This window comes from Anser cygnoides, chromosome 7, assembly GCF_040182565.1.
Source record: "Anser cygnoides isolate HZ-2024a breed goose chromosome 7, Taihu_goose_T2T_genome, whole genome shotgun sequence".
Taxonomy (NCBI): domain Eukaryota; kingdom Metazoa; phylum Chordata; class Aves; order Anseriformes; family Anatidae; genus Anser; species Anser cygnoides.
The window spans coordinates 32,963,563-32,986,200 of NC_089879.1; the positions used below are offsets into that span (position 1 = coordinate 32,963,563).

The following is a 22,638-nucleotide window of genomic DNA, read 5'->3' on the forward strand; positions in this document are numbered from 1 at the left end:
ATTTCAGAGCTGGACTCGAGACATTTAATGACATGGAAATTAGGAATAGTATATCTAAAAAATTTCTGTTGAAAGGCAGCTTTCATTCATTTAGAACATATTTGTTTTAAAATCACTGTGTGCAATGAAATATCAAATATGTACCTACAAGCACTATCTACAGTTCTACAAGCAAGTGTATCTAACAAGCACTACTATACGTATTCCTGTCATTACTCTCCTAACTGTTACAGATCCCAAAAGCTCATATTGACATCCTATAACAGTTCGACTCAGTATGATTGAAGCTGTAGATGCAGTCTAAAAGAGGAATGCTGATGTCGCATTAATATTTTGCCACTTCATTTCTAGCATTGTGAAGCAAGATCAATTTTTTGAAATGACAAAATGAATGAAGTACAAGTGCCATAATAGATATAGCTGGTAACATGTAATTTGCAGGTTTTAATCTCTCCTCACTGTGATTACCTTTGGGCATCTGTTATTAGGTGCTACATAGCTGATCTTCATGGAGGACAACTTGATGGTTTAGGTGACTGACAGTGGGAAAACAGAGCCATTCACATCTGCAAAATACTACATTAAATCCTTTTAAAATTCACAGATAAGACATTGTAATTCATTGGCTGGCCTACTGGAGGCATTGCTCTTAGTTCAGCTTTAAATGAAATGGTCACAAAACATAGCACAGTGCTTGTGGAGATAATCTCAAAGCAGACTTGCTTATTCTTTACAAGTAAATGCACTGGAGGCTGAATTACCACTGATCCTTACACCTAGAAGCACAACAGGACCATATTTAACTCTCTAGAATGTCTCTTTTTTGTCCTAAATTAACCCAAATCTGACTTTGAAATACTGTACCTTATCCTGCATTTTCATGTAATAAATATTGATTAAAATCTCCAGGCACAATTTTAAAAGTTCCTGTTTTCATAGCTGCAGGATGCCAATTAATGAAGGAAAGGAATGCAGTTCACTTGAGAAACTGCAGAGATACATTGCCAGTAATGACAAGGAAAATATACAGATCAGCAGATATATCATACTCTAGAAAATACGTAACCTTTAACAATTGCAGTAATTGTTTTTCCTTTGTACTTACATATCCTGGTACAGATAAAGAACTGTCATTACTTACAAAGGTTGACACAAAATTAGGCAATGAAAATAATAGCTGTTGAGCAGATGAAGTAGATGGATACTGCCTAAAATGTCTCTCTTGGAACACAGCATTAGACTGTTTTAACTTTGGAGGTGTCTTAAACTAAGCTCAGTTAAGACCGTATTTTACACTTGACAACTCCTGGAGAATATATTAGAGCCTCAGTTTCTTCATGCTCCGTACAGAGCCTCTGTCTAGAGCAGGGTGTGAGCTTAGTCTCTGACTAAATAAAAAGCTCTACTCCCTATTGCTGGCAAACACAACAACAGTTAAATATATTACCATAACGACAGACTACAGCAATACTTTCCATTTCAGTTGTGAAGGCTGACTGAGTAATCTAGGTGCTGTCTATTGCAGCATTTGAATTCGCCTCAACAAAACTGCAAACACACACACACGTGTAAAGACGACCCGTCTCCTGCGTGCAGGGAGCACAGCCAGGGCCTTCTAGACACACTTCAGGGGAAGGCTCTTGGTCACCTAGTAGGTCACCGTACTTCTCATAGAAGCACAAGGTGGAAAAGGTGGAAACAGTGGTGGAAGGTGGAAAAGTTATAAAGATAGGAATTAAAAACAGACTTGTGGAACAGAGACAGAGAGGAATAAGATGGGTCTTCTGTGAAGGCACAGTTCCAAATCATCTGCCTCATTAGCTGTAGACAGACACTTTTGTTTTATCAGCAGGAGAACACACCAATTATTATTTCCAACACTGGGCTGCTGTCAGCTTTGTAGACTCCAAAGAGAAACACAGAGAAAAAAATAGACGTGCACTTTTCTTCTCAGACTCTGAGGAAACCACATTCCCATGTGTGATGATAATATGGCCCAGATCAAGACATGGTCTTTGAACCACAATTCCACATACGAATGCCTGCTTGATTGATGCATTTTGCTTGGAATGTATGTTTGCAATGGAGCAGCAATACCATTTATTAGCTTTATCACTTAATAATAATCATTAGTTTAAAAATTGCCCATTATATTCCATAAACTAGTTTTAAATGCTCTATCTTAACTAAATTTCCATGTTTTTAAAAATGAGTTCCATGGTTTACATGTGTAAAATTTATTTTGGCTCACATTTTAAGTTCAACAACTCACGAAGTACAGATTAAGCTAACAGGTCAGACTGTGCTAGGCCACGAACTGGAAAACACATTTCAAATGTTAGTAGGCACCCTGTCCAGGGGATCATATTAGAGCTGATGTGGAGTTCAGCCCTCCAGAAGCCTATATGAACGTAAGATCCCCAGCAGCCTATGTGTGGTAAGCACAAATTAATTCATAGTGATTGAACAAACAAGTCTATTTCATTAGGAGATTCAAAACTGAATGTCAAGAAAATGATTATAAATACATGCAGGTTCTGATTTTTCCAGGCCAAAAATGGTAACAAACTTCTATATCAACCAACTTCTATAACAACTGAGAACAAAAATGTTGGTTTTCTTAGATTTGTCAGCTCAAGATTTCACAGATAATTAAGGCCTGTGTATTTGAACAGTCCACATCATTCCATTTTCCAGATTCTTGTATTACCACACAGTCTTCATTTCTTAGATTATTTGGTTCTCCCGTATTCCATTTTGAGTAAGTTACAGCCCCTCCGCTCAGGTACACAAACCTGCCCTCAGTCTGTGCATCAGATATCCCTATATGAGCTTGCCTTGCAGGTCTCAGTAAGTCTTTTAAAGCTGTATTCTCAGCATCATTCCTAGGAGAAGCAAGTGTACTTCCAGCTCTCGCACAAAGGGATTTTCCATTTTCAAAAGTATCTTGGTTTCCAGTTGAGACAAACATTTTTTTACCAATGCTTCTGATGTTCTTTAAAATCAAAGCTAGAAACAAAAATGAACACCAAACAGACTTATACTATAAATTGAGGATGGTATAATTATATAACTATAATTATATAACTGTAGTTATTTTCCATAATATCACAGTTGTACTTTGCAAATAGTTAACACCAGTTATAAACAGACTACTCATTGCAGTAGTAGGCAGAATCCAAAGGAAGTCAAACAAAATAAATATCTGCAAATAGCAAATCTGTGCTTTAAGAAAACCGGATTTTCACAAGACCTGGATCACGAGTCCTGTTTTAATATTTTTTGTTCCCAGTTCATGCATTATTACGGTTCTTGAATCAGGAACTTAAGGAACTCGTGCTCTAACGTAAATCACAAGCATGACAAAATAGCTCGCCAGGTTTCAATGCAAAAAACCAGAGATCAATTAAAATTCATGAAGAGGAACCGAGCTGCAATTAGGAGATCTTCTGTACCCATCAGCTTTATCACAGAAATTCATGGTATCACACAAAATAAAGCTGAAAGACTGTAATGAAATTCAGGGTTTAAAGCAATAGAGCAGAAAGAGGAGACACAGGGACAGCTTTAGTAAGTCTGTACAACCGAATATTTGTCCTGAAAATTTAAATAATCTCAGGAGAGATAGGAATCTGTAGCTCACACACCTGTCAGGTTTTCATGAAAAACCAATGGAAAGTGAGGCTTTTGATCATTTAGTAGATAAAACAGGGCTTGCAATAACTCTTTTGAAACGCAGTTGCTGTCTGTAACAGGCAAGTTATTTTAACTTATTGTCTCAAACATGTTTCCAGGAGTAGTGTGAAGTCCGTCCACCACCTTATAACAACTATACAAAAAATGTGACATATGCATAGTTAAATTTTCCCTGATACTGTGAGAATGGTTACAGTGCAATGCTCCTGTGGGCAAGGGAACCTCTGCTCACCTCCTGTTTTAGATACCCTTTTCTAGGGCATTGATATACAAGCACAGGAGAAAACGGAGATGGCTGAAGGGATTACTGCTACCAGCTGTTCAGCCTCTCCACGTTCTGCAGCTTCTTGCCCCAGTTTCAGGTTACCATCAGCCTTTTCACACAACTATGGCTTCAAAGTTGTGCTTTCTGCAGGGAAGACACCCCCCTTGGAAGGATGATCAGAGCTACATGACTTGCCTCTGCTGATGCTTATGCTGTGCTAAATTGTAGACTGTGCCACTTCCTTCCAAATTAACCTAAGAACAGTAATGGACCCTGTGCCTTTCCTACTGCGGCATTTGTACCAGTATAGTAATGCAAGGATGAGACATTCTTTGAAAATTTTCACACAGTATCTCTTGAGAGATTACTTACAGCCAGGCTTACACAGACAGCATCCCAACCCCTGTCTACTCATAGAAAACTGTCTAGAACTGAGGCAGTGAGAGAGAGATAACACATCACTTAAAGCACAAATGACCACAGAACATTAGCCGGTCCCGCAGTTCATGTAACAAAGCCCCTGAGCTGTATGTTGGCAAAGAGATCCTTGAAGTTTGGCAGGTCAGTTCAGGAAGGATGTAAAGTATGCAGTGAGAAAGCATTTAAGTAATGACCATCTCCCATGAGCAACACAAGAGAAAATTGCAATATTTGTTTCAACCTACTGTTTTCAGTTCCTTCTCCAGCACAAGCATGCCCATCATATCACAAAGCCAAAAAGAAAACTAAAGAATGATTGTATCTTACCATTTTTGTATCTATTTAATTCATCTTCCAAAACCTTGAGTTTTGTTTCCAAAGCAGTTACTTGTCTCTGCAGGCCATCGGTTGCTACAACTAGAAGTTTATGGTATTATTTAGTAATTTATATTAAAACGACTACACAGCTACTGTCTTTGATGTAATGTGATGCCATGTGAGAGAACTGTTTGTTTTCCAGAGCAGAAACCACAGGCCACATTGCAGATTTGTTCCCTGGGAAACTGTGCCACTGGGAGAGCTGCATCCCTTAGTGCGATGGATGCTTGGGTGAACTTTGAATTCTCAGGGTTGACAAGGTCATTCCCTATACAGCTGGAAAAGCCCAGTTCTCAAAGGCAAAACACACGTGTAAACATTTTAAATGAATTAAATGTAAAGCAGAAAACGCACGATCAGTCAAAGAATGAAAGGAAAAATGCTGTTTATAATATGAGCCAGAGGGTTTGTTTTTTCATTCACAGACAATAAAGTAATGACTCATTCCAGGCACTTTTTTCCCCAGTTATATTGGGCAACTCATCTCCTAAGTAACAGACAGTTTATCTTTCTGCTCTTCACACTTGTGTGAATCACACCTTCCCTCAAATGATGTTATAAGAATATCAGACATTAACACAAATATTTTAAGGAAAATATAATAAAAAATTGAAAACTAGATTATAGAAACATGAGAATTTCATTTCTTACTTCCTTGTTCTCCTTTTTGTCCTTTCTCTCCTCGTGGTCCTACATCTCCTTTCATTCCAGGAGGTCCTGCTTTTCCAGGAAAACCCTGCAGACCTCTCAATCCTTCTCCTAGAGTTTGATTTAAAAGAAAATGGTTTTATTGTTTTCTGAGACAATTCTCCCACCATGTTTTCTTACTGCTTGGAGGGAATGCCAAACACAGGAGTAGTTTAACAACAAGCAATGGTGTGCAGAAGGCACAAAGAGACAGAAGACACTCCTAGGAAGATAGGTTGCAAGGTCCAGCTGAGAATAGGGGATAAAATGGAATATGTTTGGGAAAAAACAGTTAATGTTGATAAATAAGCAGGAAACAGATGATGTGGGTAGGGCCATCTGTCAGTTTTCCTCTTCAAGGAAGCTTTTCAAGAGCAAAGTAAAGCCCCTACATTCTCACCTAGCAGTCACAGAAATAATGCAGAGCATAAGATAACTTCTTGGTCACCCATGATTTCTTAATACTCACTTGTTATTTTAAATTTTTATGAAGCACCGTAAGATGCATCTGCACTTTATTCTTGATGAACTTGTTCTGAGAAATATTCAATATTTGAGTTTTGTATACAAGACACAAAACTAGCCTCAAATTCAAAGTGACAGCTTTTCATAGAAACAATGGAGGCTGGGTATTCATTTTCTATGGAGATTAAAAAAACAAAACCACAATAAGATAGATGTTATCTCAAAAGAATAATAATATACAATATGCAGCTTGAACATCAAGGAAGCAAAAAATAGAGCATGGCCAGGAGTCCTAACTCAGTGGAAAGGAGGGGAATGTGGCATCTAGCAACATCCCCAAGGGACTACAGCACTATATTAACTTGTAATTGTCATCAATAACATTTCAATTCATCTTTGTCCGAATCTTTAAATCTTTCATTATGGGTCAAATACTACCCTCACCTCTACCAGAAAATTGTTCCTGTGGAAATAATCATTTGCTAGGAACATATTTACCATTACTACACCATTACTTCAATGAAAAATCACTTCGATGGAAAATTCCTTACTACATCTATTTATGACAATGAAAGTCCAATGAAATAAACACTTGTTATTGCAGAGGTACACATGGTCTAAAACCAGCCACACACAATATCACAATATAAAATCACAATATATTATCTAGAAAATGAGCTAAATCATAATAAAGGTTAAGGATACCTCTGAAACAGTTATTTAAACAGGTAGTGCTGGATTTACATATTTCAACTATGAAATTGCAGAGGGCAATCTGAGGATATGTGGCACTGAAAATGTGTATACAGAATATCAATATACACCACTGAAATTTTATGTCTTAGATCATATGCAGTGGTATTGGTACTGATGAGAGTTTGCTTTGATGTTGAAAAGCAATTATCTAATGCCAAGCTCTGTGGTAAGCACCTGACAACACAGGATATGGTAAGAAAGAATACAACTCTGTATGTACTTATTAAATGTTTGGACTGAAATGATGTGGCATCTTGGGAGAGCTGGTGACTTGGTTCTATTGTGTGACAGATAGCACTTGCTGATCTGTTTGTTGTTTGCAGCAATTGTTTGACAAATCATGTCTTGGGGGAATTCAGTTGTTGGGACTTAGTGAGTTTGAAGCAATCCAATTATGATCATCAGATTAGTAGCCAACTCTAGCAAGCATGATTTCTGGTTTTGAGAGCCGGCCCCTGGAAAGGAAAAGCAGACATAATTTAGTATGGTATTGTAGGAAACTCTGTAAGTGGTTCAGAGTACAAATGGTACATTCAGATCAAAATCTCATTGCATCTCTGTTTTATGGGCTGTTGCGAAAATGTGGTTTTTATTTATTTATTATTATTATTACTCATTTCTTAAAAGCCAGGTATCCAGACTAGAATTATAAATGCAGAAAGTGCTTTATAGATAGCTTCCTGCAATTGTACAGAACCTACAGAAGGTTAATGGGACAAAAAAAGGAGAAACATTAAAAAAGAAAAATGAAGGAATGGAAGAAGTATAAAATAAGACTAAAGAGATGATAAAGAGTGTTAAAAATGAAGTATTGCTAAATGCTCATAGCTCTGTACCTGGGTCTCCCTTTTCACCTTTGGGACCATCTCTTCCATCTCTGCCTGGTAAACCATTGACCGCAGGAGCACTGCACTGAATTACCGGGCAGGAATACCTATTCTCTTCAGGTTTATCTGTGTTAACTGAACTTGTTAACATCATCGGTGAAATCCAAAGTACCAGGGCACTGAAAGGCTGAAGGAGAGTCATTGCTAGGTCCACAGATCTGCAAAGAATAAGGCAGATTCATACCACAAATTTCTCCATTTACATCATTTTAAAGGGTTGCCTAGCGAAGAGTTGCCTACAATGCTCAGAAAATATACTTGTCTTCAGTCAAAAGACCAAGAACAGGGGATAGTGCCTGAACCATTTCATGTATAAAAAACATGAGAGAAGCAGCCAAGCTCATAAGAATCTGAAAATCTCAAGGTGTAATGAAAATACCTAATAGAAACAGTCATCCATCTCACATGCTGCAAATCCACTCTAATGTTTTCTTCATTGTATATGTAAACTTAAAACATTTCTCTTTATGCCAAACGAGTCACACACAATTACAGTTTGGGACAAATCCTAAACTCTCCAACTATTGCATCTCTGCAGGGATGCTTCTGTTCACAGCTATCAGGATGTCTAAATCTATTACTGATTAATCTATTTCTCTTAATAACGTCTTCACTGCCAGCAAACATCCACAGCTTAACAGGACAAAAATTTCATGTGTGTTTAAGTAGTTATGATCTGATTGCCTCCCAGTTTCTCCTTTCACACCTTGTACATTAATAAGATACATTTCTTTCTCAGTATTACACCTTAGAGCTGAAGTTCTCTTGGATTCCAGATCTGCAATACTTTGCTGCCCTCTCTGAGCAGAATAGTAACAGGCAATAACATCATGCTCTGCATGATGTTTCGACAAGTTGCACCACTGTAATTATCCTCCATTTTAATATGATAGCCAAATTCGATGCAATCACGTCCTATGTATTTTGTGTTTAACTGAAAACCAACCAACCAACAACAAAAAAACAAAAACCCTACGGCAAACACAAGCTGACAAACTTTTATAGTAAATGAGTGCTAAGTCAATTGACTTTATTTTCTCCCAGTTCTATCAGTCAATTTAAAATAGCAAACAAGTTTAAGGAAGTTCTGCTAGGTTAACAGAGATTAGGGTAAGGAATCAAATCCAGCATGAATATTGGTAATAATGTCAATTATTTCTCTTTAGTTTAAGCTTCAGGAAAAATTTCCCATGGAGAGCAGACTCCCTAGTCATGTTTTATCTGATAAAGTACAATGCAAAGCGTAATCACTAGCATATTAATTACTGTGAGAACATTATCATTAGAAAAGAAAAAGCAGAGCTTAAGAAGCACTACTTTTCTGTATACTTCTCTGTGCTGCTACTTTTAGGCTCAGATCAAAATCTGGAGCAATGGCCTATTATAAAATAAAATATGGTAAAGTATTTAGATGGTCGATATAACAAAGCTAGAATCTTAGTTTATATTTTTTAGCCAGCTTCATGAATGAAGCCAGTTCTTGTCATCCCTCTATGGGTTTCTTTCTGCTGGATTTTTATACTATGTTAATTATCCAGTACCAGGGAAGTTGATATCACTGCAGTCTCCCATGAACTCAGTAAGAAAAAAATACTAATAATGGTCCAATAAAAGAAAAATTGAAAACAAAATGCTAAGCTCACAGAAAAGTGCTTTCCCTAGAGAGAATCCCTCTCATACAGATCTTTGTTGTTTTTGCCTACTAACCTGCCCAACCTATGTCCTTCCTACAACCTATTTACCTCCCAGGTTTTCCAAGTTGACCACCCCATTTCTTTATTCTAGGAGATACAAAGTGCCTGTTTACCTTTGTGAAATTGGAGGCAGGGTTTCCTAGCAGCTAAGTCACTTCCCAAATAGATTAATGATAGTTTGCACCAACAGTAGTTTAGTTAAAAATGCAAAATGTTCCAAATTTCTCTGAAAAATCTAAGGGAGATAAAATAGGAAAAACAGATTTTGCAATCCATATTTAGATTTAGAGGAGATGGAGAATCCTGCATGTAGGATCATACTAAGTGTGGGTGTAACGACACTCCTTGGGTCCCGAGGCTTACACAGTTGCAGAATTTCTCAGCAGAGAGATTAAAATCAGACTCTGAAAGATGTCATGAAAATTCTTTTATATTTAGGAAGCTAGTTAGCTCTGGAGTAGATATAGGAGATACTATTTCAAGATATAAATCTCAGGAAATTCTTCCATTCCTCCATAAAAGGTGCTTTAGGACATGATTCACCCAATGCAGGTAAACAGTGGGGAATGGATCGTGGAAAAGGCAGCTAGGAGTCATTGCTCCAGTCCTAGTCAAAGCAGTAACAGCTCTGAGCCATCAGCCCCAAAATCTGAGTTTGACAGCACAGGACAGCCTTATTAAGTCAATCACTGGGAAACTGTTCCTCAAAAGTATATATTACATTTATAGGGGCCAGAAATTAAACTGACAGATCACATATTGCTAACATTCCTCCTCAATAGCTTGTCATGCACTGGTAGGGCAGCCAACAGAACTCCTTTCTAAGCAGCATGTCTGTACCTGCAAGGGTTGCAGGGCCTCAGTATGGTCAAATAGTTATCAGAGCAAAAGAGAGCTGTACTTACCAGCACCTTTACCTGATCAGTACACAGTGAAACTCTTATCACTCTGTTGGCTTTCCTGACAGCCAGCGTGACAGAACGTAGTAGAGAAGAACTGGAAAAGACACTTGCTGGATTTTTATCTTGGGGACAAGCCTGCCAAGAGGAAAAAAATCCCTTACATTTCTACTAAAAGCTGTAATTTTGTGCTTTATTTTGGGAAGAGGTGGCTTACTGGCTTATCTCTGTCTTGCACAACACTAGTGATTGCCTACTTCAACCTTACCACCCTATTTACATGTTATTGCATACGACATTCTGGGATTAAGCCCTTTGATCTTTGCATGGCCTTGGAGAGATATTGACTGTGTTACAGTACAACCAACCAACCAACAAAAAATCAGAATACCTGCAGGTACCAAACATTTTGACTGCAAGATGTTTCCCCTTTATTCAGTCAATGGTTTAATTTTCAAACTGGTGATGAGGCTAAATTGTCAGTAGAGCTTGCATGTCCATCCAATTATGGTACTATTCTGTAGACATGAAACATACTGTAGCAAAAACAGTGTGTCTGGGGGGATATTGCCATGGGTAGCTCTGCAAAATGAGTAACAAAATACAGTTTTGAGGAAGAGATGTCTCTGGCACCTCTGCTTGCAGAAAACTTCCTTACCTTGTGTGAGGAAGCCCTGTTTGACATCTCCAGCTGCAAAAATCAAATCAAAATCTCCATACCTGCAGCAGCAGGAGTGATTTTGTTCCTAAGGTCCTGTTTCTGGGGCTGATATTCTCCGATGTGATCGAGTCAGATACAGATGTTGTAGCCTGTCAGGCTGCATCTCTATCTTTTCTGTTCAGGAGCTAGAATAAATTTAGTGTCAGTAAAAATAAAATGAAAACATCAAATCAGAGCAGTGCTGTTTTTCAGATGTGATTTGCTAAAATCATTATAGACCCAATACCATTAAACAGGAATTTGGAATTAGAGATGTATTTCTTTAAATAGGAAGCTGGAATTTCCATACCAACCTTTGCTATTTTGGCTAAGAGCCTGAATGTGGTACCCATTTGCTGCCAACATGTGACATCCAAGGTTCATGTTGTCACCTTGTAACCCATGAAAACATCTGTTTTATTTTTCTGGTTTATTTATCCCTGTTGCAATTCTCTGAAGGTCCCTTGCCTGCAGAAGTGGAAGCATGTGGTAGATAGGGTTCTTAGCAATTTCCCTACTCCCAGTTCTCACCTGCTCAGAACAACAAACAGTATCATGTGAAGCATCTTTTTGAACTGTAGTTTATCACACAGGAGAAATGTTACTAAGCTGTACCACAACAGCATGTTTATGCACTATCCAAGCCTACGGGACTATTGTAAATTCCTGCATTTAGTGACAAATAAAAATCATAAGGGCAAGCGGTTCATTATTCAAAATTATTAGAAGGTTTTCTTCAAGGAATTTGTCAATTCATTTTCTATCGCCTTATTTGTATACAGACTTCCCTTCCTCCAGAATTGAGTACTCAGCTCCTCACTATTTAGATGCTTGAATGTATCTTCTTTCTGTATATCATTCTTTGTGGGAATGGTCTTTTCTTATGTCTGTCTGCTCTTTGATGTATGGTGCTGCTCTCTGCAAATTTCCTTGGAGAAGCAAACAGCCCAGCACGTGAGAACACTTGGCTTTTGAAGTTTAAAGTTGACTTTGGAGCCATCAGTTTTGAGTACTCTTCACCAGCAGCAATATCATATGGGAATAACAGAAGTGGGAGCTATATCCAATTATTTTCATCACAGCATAGCAAGGGTGACAGCTCCTAGAGGCTTGCAAAGGAATATATGGCTAAAGCAGTGGATAGAAACGCACAGCCAGCTCATTGATTCACTTTGATGTCAGACCAACAGCGTGCTCTTATCTCCAAACCAGGAGCTTAAAAAGTATTTCAAACTTTTCATGGAGAAAACTAGAGGCAGGATTAAAGAGTTCTGAAGAACAAGACTCTAGGAATAACCTTGTTTCAGAAAAACCTCAGACCAGGCATTACGGAGCACAAGTCTTAATAGGTGCTCATACAGAGAGCTTAATTAAAGCCCTTAGAAAGATGTAAAGTGGAAGCTGTCCTGTGCAGGATCTTTTTCTTCTGAATTAGTAGTGATTTATCCCTTGCCTGTGTAACCTACCATGCATCCGTACTTCTGCACAGCAAGGATGGAGCAGAGCCGAAGCTCTTAGTCTATTTCTTTTCACTTGTCAGCCAGCCCCAAAGACTATGTGGATGAATAGTTGTTTCCCGTGTTGGTCCACCACCTCGAGTCATTCCTCACTAATGGTAAAATCTTTGGATGTTCTGTGCCCACTCTATGTATTAAGAGCAAGGTAAAATTATCAATTGTCATGAGAGACGGAAATTTCTATAGCAGGACACACTAGGAACAATGCCACAGCAATTAACACAGATAAGTAGGAATAGGAATAATATTGTGATTAAAATTATAGTCTCACCCTTTGTTCACTGTAGCAGTTAGTATAAGTATCAACATGTAGAAAAGTCCGAGTTCATGTTACTGGAGTCTGTCTATAAAAATAGAGACCTAAAAAAGTCATTCCCAGCAAGTTTCCAGTGGGTGTTAATGATAACCAGATATTCCTTTATTTATTTTTCTATCATGGGCCAAGTAGCCAGGAAACTAGGTACAAAACTGATAGCAACTCCTCCTCCCTTAAACTTTAAATGATTGCATTTTAGTCTGGACCTATGCTTATAAACCAAAAACTACTTCTGTTTTTTTGTTTTTGTTTTTTAAATTAAAAACAGACTCTATAGAGATGCTGGTCTATAGTTCAAAGTTAGCAAGACTGAACATAGTCTTTAGAGAAGCAGTAAGACAGTGAGATGAATCTGAAGCAGACCAGACAAAAACAAACAATTTTCTTCACTTAGAGGAAGTTCAGGTGTGTTTGAGGTTTCAGACAAAGTTCACAATTCACATAGCACCTCCTCACACAGGGAACAGATTGCTAAGAACACACATACTGAGTGCCTCCTTTTCTTTTGAATATTAGCTGCTTAAGCTTCCATCTACCTGAGCTAAAAAGCATCCACGCTTTTACAGCTCATAAAATATCATGTCTAATTTCCAGATTTTCACTTTACTTACAAAAGATGATGTAGAATGCCACTCCTGTAAGATGAGTTGCTCAGTTCGTTAATTGATAAGTCAAGTAAAGAATTCTGGACGTTTTTCTCTGTACTGAAAGAAAAACTTGTCAAACACAGGCCTCTCCAAGCACATGACAGATGAAACTCACATACTGTTGAAGTATCAGAAGCCGTAAATACATTTTACTTCTCAATTTAAGTGCACATTGAGAAAGATTTTGTGACAATTTAGATAAAAATCCAGATATAATTTCACACAGATTTGCTAGCACACAATAGTGTCTGGTTGTACTGAAAATTCTTTAATATGCACAGTAAAGCTTGCAAAGCATGGGGAAGTTACTGAGATTAGACACTCAGGGATGTGTCTTAGGTGTGATTATGAGATCAATTAAATACTTTTCCTGTTTCAGCAGGATCTTGCCTTTCTGTCTTTTAATGATTCTAGAAACGAGTCAGTCATTAGCAGGATTTTCAGGACTTGCATTTGCACAGCTGATCCAGAAGTCTACGACAAGGGAGAACAAGAGAGGTTAACCACTCAACTGAAAGCACAGTCGATAATGAATAAAGTAGCTAGGAAGTGACCTCTGGTGGACAGCAACAAGAGTGTTAAATATGCATATGTACTCGGGAGAGTAGCTTATTCATTTAACTACTTTACATCCACTGACTTGAATATCATCTAATATTATACCATAATCAAACTTTCTCCTTAAACCAGAATCATTTAATGCAAAAATTGGAAACCAATACCAGAATGGTAAAGTTTTGAATCATAAACTTTAGGAACCTCTGTATCAAAAAGGATTATTGACTTTGCATATAGTAACACTATACTTTTAATAAAGTGAACCAAAGGCAATCTTTCAGGTGATATAAAATTACAAGCAATTTCAAAGGGAACAGGGTCCTCTTTTGAAGGCATGCCAGTAATTCTACAAAGCACATGCTTTTCACAGACAGGGTGAGGTGGTGGAATCTGCCACTTTCAGCACACGCAAGGTGCTGATCACAGCCTCTGTACTAAATCATGAAAACTTTTATAGCTATGCACTAAAATACAGAACATCCCTAAAGACCTCATCTATTCCCAACTAAATATTGCTGAAGAGAATTGTAAGCTTTGGAATTCCTTTTGATATTTTGGGGCCCATATTTGCAGAGTGCATGCACATTCAGAGAGACCGTGAACTTTGTGCAGATCTATGTGAGATTGCAAGCTCCCTCTTGGTGGTTAGAGTCACTTGCCCTTCCTACTGTTTCTCAGTTTCCACCTGGAAACTCCAAGAGCTTCTCGCATGGGTCTAACAGTAAATACTGGAGAAGGTTTGCTGTATAGAAATAACACAGCGGAATTGTTCCCAAGGAAAACCAGTCTGTCTTGGCAACGGTTGTCCTGGCAACAAAGTCTCCTAGCAGAGGATCATGGCCACTGATCCACGGAAAGTGATCCATGAGTCATTTTTCTCAGGGCTGGGGAACAGAGCTGAGAGCCCCCCACCATTTGGCTTTTCCCCCAGCTCACGTTGTGAGGAGCTCCTACGAGCCAAAGAAGTTAACTGGAATTCTGCCTTTCGACCATGGATCCAGAGCATACTAATTACAAGGCATATTAATAGGCAGCACCCTTACAGGCAATTTTTTTTTTTTTTTTTTAGCTAGTCACGTTAAGAAGTGGCTTAGCTCTCCAGTAGGAGACAAAAATTGCACTGGAAAATAACTTTCAAGTGTAAGTAAAGACAGCCACGACAGTACTAAGCAAAGCACAGATAAAAGTAGCAGAACACGTTTCTGTCTAAGATCTTCAGAAGTTCATGTGAAAGCTTTGAAGAGCTGCACAGCTTTCAAAGGAAGGCTGCACTGCACTTGTAGCTGCACAGCCCCAGACCTGAGCCCAGCCGAAGATGAGGGCATGCATCAGACGCACATCAGGGAGCTAGAACCGTGAGCTCTTACCTTAGACAGTGCTTCCACGCTCAGCTCTCCCTGGCTGCACGTTATGACTTGATTGCTCTTGATTGCTGAAGTGGCATTACTGCAAGTCTGTATCACTCCAGGACAAAGCATGTGCTATGTTAATCACAGCTCTTTCCCCAGCATAGCATATAGCTAGCACTCATTGATTAAACGAACAAGGGGTTGAGCAGTGAGCAGAAACTTCCACTACCATGATTTGAAACCGATACGTTATAAGAATCAGGAGAACTACCTGGGTCCATTCGGGCTCAAAAGGTCCATCACGAGGGTGAGGATGAGCAGGGCTGCACCAGGATGCCCGGGTCCAGAATCAGCAGGGCTTCCAGCCATTTCTCAGAAACAGATCTGAAAGAAACATTCCTGTTTCAGAAAACATGACTTTTTAATAAAAGCATTTTGTTCTGGGATATTTCTCACAGTTCATTCTACTTCTTTTATATGAACTATGCCAAACTATGCATATGATTATTAAGTCATGAATATTTGGACACATGGCATTTTCATATAAGAGGAATGCACAAGAGTTTATTAGATGATAATGCAGCCATTGCATGAACTAATCTTTGCAGAAAAAGATTTGAAGCAGAATAACTTTTTTTTTCAGCAGTTTACACTTCTTTTTCCATTACCTGCACAGTAAATGTTTCAGGAGGCTGTTAGGCAGGTGGACTAACAGAGACTGTCAAGGAGGGAGAAAAAAGCACCTGTGGCAATAAATCATACGGACTGAAAACTGCATAGAAAATACTTGGAGCTATGTAAAATCCCACTTCTAACCTAAACTAGTAAACAACTTGAAAAAATGAGCGCAGACATAAAAATTATGAACTGACTACAAATCAGCTGCAAACACATTAAAGGCCTGTATTTGTTCGAATACATTATTCATAATGAATAATTTGAGCAGTAGTTGTATGCAATTTATGTTGTATAAACTTAAGTAAATACTTGTAACCAAAAGCTGATTTAAAGAATTAATGAGCAATCTCTAAATAAAATTCTATTACTAAATAACTTCCTCCCCAAGTTGCAAAGCCATATGTTTCCTTCGGCATGTATTCCAATATTTCTATGAGCAGCTAAGCCTTGTAATGTTGGGATACTGACAGTTTATGCCTGATGAAGCTTTTGCTAAACAGGGGAAGAAACAATTGTTTTTGAGAAGTCCTTAAAGTATTTAAGGTTCAACAGCAACACCACCTGTACATAGGTTTACTGTATGTAGTTACATTTCTAATCAAGGATCAATTTTTTAACAATTTTTGGTAAAGGAATAGAAGGATTTTTTTTGCCTCTACCAAAGCACTTCCACTGACCTCCTGCGCTCGTTTAGACATGAAACATAGAAATGAACATCTCAGGTGTTGCAATACAGTGTAGCATGTCTGCACAGTCTGAATTGATGTACCACACTGGCACATCAGTTGTGCTTTTTAGTGACTATAAGCAATTAAGAAATTCACATTTCACATGTCTTTTAGTCAGCTGTGTCAAAATCTTTTCCTACACACCATGACACACTAATGTCATTTTAACTTTCAACAAGAAAACAGCTAAGTACTATTACCAGTTAGATACACATGCAAACAATAAGCACAACTTCACCAAAGACTTCTTTCTACACCCAGGATCTCCTTCCCCTGTCAACTCTTCCTTCCCATCACTACCTGGCAAAATATCTCTAATATGGGTACAAAAAAAAGCATGTCCACATACCTGAAGGACTGTGCTTACATCTCAGTCCACAGCTTTGAACTCAGTGATGGCTGCAAAGAATGATAACTGGATTTGATTTGCACAAACTTCACACACTTCTGCACTAATTCTGGACTAAATTTGAATATTAGGTCAAACGCAAACAAGTCGTGCTAAAGCAATATCAACAGAGGCATTAGTAAACCAGGTGGTTTTGAACTGTTGGAGATAATGAAGAATGTATACAAATGAACCCACCCTCCAGCTATTACACCCCCAAATTATTATCCAAACAGAGGGAAGAACTTCTGTGGCTTTAACAGTTAGGTGAGTTCTTACCAACAGCTGAGACACTGTAGAGCTTCCTATCGACTTTTTGGACTGTGGATTAAACACATACCAGTGATAATGTTGAACTAAACAACAAATCAAACATCTAACATTTGCACAGAAATGAAAGACCTACAATAACTCTAGTGCAGTATTTTGTATTACCTACTTTCCACTAATATTTTACCAGCTCTCTCACATTCACTTTGTCACGCAAATGGTAAAAATAACTTCCTTTTATGTTTTCATTTATCTTCTGTTTCAAAAGCAGTTTTAGGGTTCTGAATAGTTTTGGAATAGACTCACAGCTTGTCACAGGGCAGATGCCATTTTGCAGGTTGAGCCTGTTTAGAGAAACACTCCAAGCTTTACTCCCTTGTTTGAGATGCATCCAGAGGTTGCTATGTAGCAGATGGGCAGTTAGGCAGAACAAGCTCTTCCTCCTCAGTGCCTCCTCTAGATCTGACTCTTGAATGCAAGGGCAACATTGCTGAAGTGCCTTTTGTAAATGACATGCACAATTACCCAACATTGTAGAATAAACCCAAATATATATATTTTTTAACCCCCTCCACAATGCAACTAGTTTATAGCAGCAACTAAACAACTAGCTGTTGTCATTAGTCTTTGATAGCACTGCTACTCAAATATCAAAGTTGTTTCATTTCTATAAAATGTGTCTTAGCATTTGAAAAATATTTGGTAATGAATTGTAACTGGTCTTAAAAGTTGCCAAAAATATGGAAGTTAACAAGATTTTTTGAAGCCAGGATTCTGAAACACTAGATTTTTCTAAAGAGAGTGAGCCAAAGATGTGTTGATACAATGAGAGATGCAAAAATGGGTTTGTTTGTTTATTATGACAGAGCTCCTTAGCTCTCAAGTACTTCTTGGTCACATCCCATCAAACGGGAATTTTGCAGCTCCAGTATAATAATAACTATTATTCTGTTAGTCACTTACCTCATATAGTCCGAATAACATTTACGTGACTAGTAGTTTGAATAGAATCTTCAGTGTAAATTGATGTATATATTAGAACAGAAAAAGTACTCCCCGTGAGCTGGCACAGACTTTTTTCTGTTAGTAATTGCTGCAGCAGACAAGCAATGGCTGCACTCTAGAGCCCCTTTCCACTAAAGCCTGAAGACATTCGTAATCTTTTCGAAAAGCCTGGTACCCCAAAGTTTTCATTGACCTCAATAAGAGCTGTAGGTTTCCGGAATTTTTTAAAACATACCCATTATTTTTAAATCCTAATTTTAATGTATTAGTTTAAATAGCATGTGTAAATGCAGAACTAATTCTGAAAGATGTGGAATAGATCCCCAGCACCTCCATACATACAAGAGAAGCCCTTAAAAACAACCATCTGTTTCCCCCAATGTTTTCTAACCTGTGTTTAGATAATCATAGGAGACTTCACAGCTCTTCATACATAACTGTGAAATGACTACTAAATGACAGATAATATAAATGACTACTAAAATGATAGACTACTAAATGATAGGTCATGGGAAGATTTATTGTTGCTAATGTCACCTTGCTGTAAGAGGGAATGTTCATTTTCTTTCAGTGAGTCACTACACAGCAGATGTTGTCTGTTTGTCTAACAGTGATAAGGAGGGCAGGACACAAGAAAATTAATATCCACTGATGACAAAACAAATGATGGAAGAAAGTCATGTGGTTCACAAACTGCAGTATGACATCCAAGCAGGAATGCTAAAACACTGATGATGCAAGTAAAACCATAATATCATTTATGCAATACAGTCCAAAATGTTACTTAAATCTGATACACAGACAATATATTAAGTAACATGTACATTTATACCAAGTGACAAATAACCCAGGTACAGATAGATTAGAGGCAGAAATTTTAACAGGATCCACCTTTCCACTTATGCATTTGTGCGTTGTTCTCTTTTTACCACTCTATTTATTTCTACTAATTCCCTGTCCGAGTTATAGGATTTTATTACATACATGCCTAAGCATTTCTTCTGCCTGTATAGCATTTATTGCAGGCAATGGTCTCGTTATGCCTACCTGCTACTTATTCTATAGCACTGGTCTCTGCTGACTTCCTTAGAAAAGCAAGCAGCTCAGCAGCTTGGCAATGAGGAGCTTTTGAAGTCTCAAGTCACCTTCAAAAAAATGGTTTTGAATATTTTTCCACTGGCAATCATGTCTTTTGGGAGCAGGAGAATAAGGAGGACCCAGAAGCACAATACATCTAAATTACTGTCAGCACAGCATAGCAGAGTGGCAGCCTCTAGGAGCCTGCTGAGCAAGGCCACGCTATTTCCCTGAGTGACCCACATGTGAAAGCACTGCATACAAATCCACAGCCAATTTGCCAATTTACTTTGATGTCAGTTCAGCTGAGTACTGCTATTCCAAATGAAAAGTTTAAATGGGTTTCCAGCTCTGTAGTTCTCTGAAAAGGGGATCAGGATCAAAGGGGTCCTGGAACAAGAAACCCGTTGAGATGGCCTTTAGATCATGGTGTTAGTAAGATCCTGGAGAATGACTTCAGCCAGATCTCAGAGGAATCTGTTTTAACTCTGAGAAATGCAATTTCTTGAAGGAATATTGTATTTCTTGTATGAAGTAATTGGCCGTGGTTTATGCCACCAGCATATCACCCACCACCTGCTGTGTGATAGTTTGGCCGCACAGCTCAGCTGTGGACAAAACAAAGCCTGCACCCTTTCAGGTGCCCACATCAATTGCAAACCACATCTCTGAATCTAATTCACCTATATGGTGAAGTGACTAATGGAAACTGCTGCACCTCTGCTACGCCAGCTTCTCCTACCTAAACAAGGACCTTATCTGCAACTCTCACCCTGGAAAGTGCACATTTTTCCCCTACTTTTATGACATGTTTGTTTACTCTGCAAGGCTTCTGTCTATAATTGTAAGCTACTCCTTTTATTTGTTTTTTGATTCCTTTAAGAAAAGGATGAACTATGCCACTCAGTTCTCATAAAGTCTTTAAATGTTGTCCTGTTTGGACCACACAGCCCATATTTCCCATGATCTTTAAGATTTCATGATCCAATGAGTTGAATCAAAGAAGCTGAAGAGAGTGAGATGAAGAGAAACAGTGCAAATAAAGCAAGTCTATACCATGATTTCATAGTATTGCAAACATTTGCATATTGCTCGCAAAACCACTAGACAAAGGCCATAACAACTAAAAGGAAACCCTAATCTTTTACTACAGGTGTAACGCACAAGATTGAACTTTACGGAACTTAAATGGAATTCCAGAATACATATATTCATATTCAATATATTTAACATTTTCAGATGTTTGCGTTTATATCGTTTTTGAATAAATTGCTATAATTAACAGAGTAATGGCTTTTTAAGTCTTCCTTTTGGTTTTAGTAAGATTACTTAAATGGAAATGAGACATTGTTTTCTCTGCAAGTTTACCCAATCAGGCTTTGTAAAATTATGTGATGGGAGGAGATACAATAATGAAAAGCTTTCTGTGCTATGCAGTGGATTGCTTCTTTAAGAGTGGGATAATTTAGACAGTAGTCAACTTTCCATGTAGACTGAGCAACTGCACTGACCTAGATATACTGGAAGTAAATTAATTACAATTTCAGGAGAAAATGCGGTCTCTTTTGAATCTCAAATCATCACTAAACCCTAATACTTCATTCATTAAGAGGGATTTCTCTGGTAAATAGCAACTGCTATGCGTTACTGTTTGAAATCACAAACTTCACTGCCATACTTAATCTCAGAATATATTGGATTTATTGGAAAATGTGAAGCAATGATATTCTATTTATAGCAGTGCCATGATGATGAATGAGCACTACCTTAAGGTAAAATAATTATGGTGAGTTAATACTGCCTTATTAGAAACATGTCTAGACTTCTGTCTTTATTACTAGCTAAGCTGGAAGGCTCCTCTGGCTGGGAAATTGCCACTGTTTTATCTTGGTCTCCCTATCTTTCTGTAGTATCCTGCTTGCCATCTCTGCTGCTCTGAGGAATTCTGTAAGGAACAGAAATGCAAATCATTACTTTCTCATATTTGCATAGAATGGCAATTAATTGCTCTTGACAATGACATTTCTAAAGAGGAAAATGTGGAAAGCAAGAGAAAAATATATTATTCAAATATCTGGCCTGAGAAAATGATGGCAAGAAAAGAAGTGTGTGCCAGTATGGCATATTTGCCAAAAGCTTCATCTGGGAGACATTTCTGCCATCCTCTCCAGGCTGCTTACACGGAAACTATGACAAGTACCAGTGCAAAGCCATAGAGGAAACTCTAGGTATCTGATAGAAAACTACATTAGAAAACATCTTGAAAAGACGCTGATATTCAGAAGCAACAACAAAAAGTTTTGCCAAGACTCGGGTAGAGTATATACTTACGGAAGACTTTTTTTTGTAAAGACTAATAAAGCGATTGTTTTGCTGGACAGAAGGGGCAAACCTGCCTTGCTTTGTGCCACTGCAGCTCTGGTGCTGATGCATAAGGCTGCCTGTTTGTGACTAGCGTGGATCCCTTCTCTTCCATTATGTCCTTTTCAGCTGCCTGCTAACACAGATGAGCAAATAAGTCACTATCAGTATCGAAAGGATGAGGAAAGGACAGAAGGCCTTTCTTGCTTCAATTGGAAAGGTTTAAATTTTTCTGCCTAAGTAACTTCAGTAAGATATAAAAGCGTACTGCCTTAACGATTTGCCCTAAAGGCGTTAGTCTTCTATCCTTCCTTCAGGCAGAGATGGATTGTATGACCTTTCACAACCTTTAAGCAGCCCTTTCTTCTATACTGTTGTTTTTTCATTAGTTTAATGCCTTAATAGTATTTTCTTGTGAGCAGCTTCATTTTATGAGTACTCATTCTCTTATGACACATACATTTGCGTTCATTACCATTTTTTCTTAACTTGGTAGTGAGAAAATTTCAGACCTTCTCTAAAGTTAAAATTAAATTTCTTTCCTCCAGCCATCTTGAAACATCAGATTTCTGCAGAATTTAACAGGAGTCAGAATGATGCTTCCAATAGGTCCAGGCACATTTAGTTTTGCATATCAAATCATTTTAGTTTTAATATAAGCATTTTAAATTGCCTTAATAATACTTCTTCAACTTTAAGCCATAGATGAAAATAATGTCATTTTTTCTTTACAATATTTTGAGTGTGCTTGGTAAGGATGTTAGCTAAGTATGCTCAGATAGCTAATGAATTCCTTCCTCATTACTAGCACCAACTTCTATTGGAAATAGTTCTTATGCCTACATAATTTCCTTTATTTTGGCCTTTCTTCTTGTTGATATGGAAAAAGAAAAAAAT

At 38.0% G+C, this 22,638-nt stretch overlaps 1 protein-coding gene and 1 long non-coding RNA gene across 8 annotated transcripts in view; one reads left to right on the forward strand and one right to left on the reverse strand.

Moving 5' to 3' along the window:
- The window catches only part of LOC136791208 (uncharacterized), a 102,684-nt gene that overhangs the window by 33,627 nt on the left and 46,419 nt on the right, over positions 1 to 22,638 (forward strand). The window lies entirely within an intron of this gene.
- MBL (mannose-binding lectin) overlaps positions 1 to 22,638 on the reverse strand; it is a 52,264-nt gene that overhangs the window by 7,209 nt on the left and 22,417 nt on the right. For 2 of the 6 annotated variants that reach the window (XM_067000151.1, XM_067000152.1), the window contains 6 exons: positions 21,777 to 21,877; positions 10,154 to 21,325; positions 7,504 to 7,712; positions 5,411 to 5,518; positions 4,709 to 4,798; positions 2,075 to 3,009 (listed from right to left, as the gene is read on the reverse strand). In XM_067000151.1, the coding sequence (XP_066856252.1) occupies positions 2,630 to 3,009; positions 4,709 to 4,798; positions 5,411 to 5,518; positions 7,504 to 7,696 (771 nt within the window). In that variant the 5' untranslated portion in view covers positions 7,697 to 7,712; positions 10,154 to 21,325; positions 21,777 to 21,877 and the 3' untranslated portion in view covers positions 2,075 to 2,629. Of the gene's footprint in view, positions 1 to 468; positions 3,010 to 4,708; positions 4,799 to 5,410; positions 5,519 to 7,503; positions 7,713 to 9,361; positions 9,481 to 10,153; positions 21,326 to 21,776; positions 21,878 to 22,638 lie in introns of those variants that run through there. The other 4 variants (XM_067000153.1, XM_013175329.3, XR_010832672.1 and 1 more) reach the window with 4 other exon arrangements.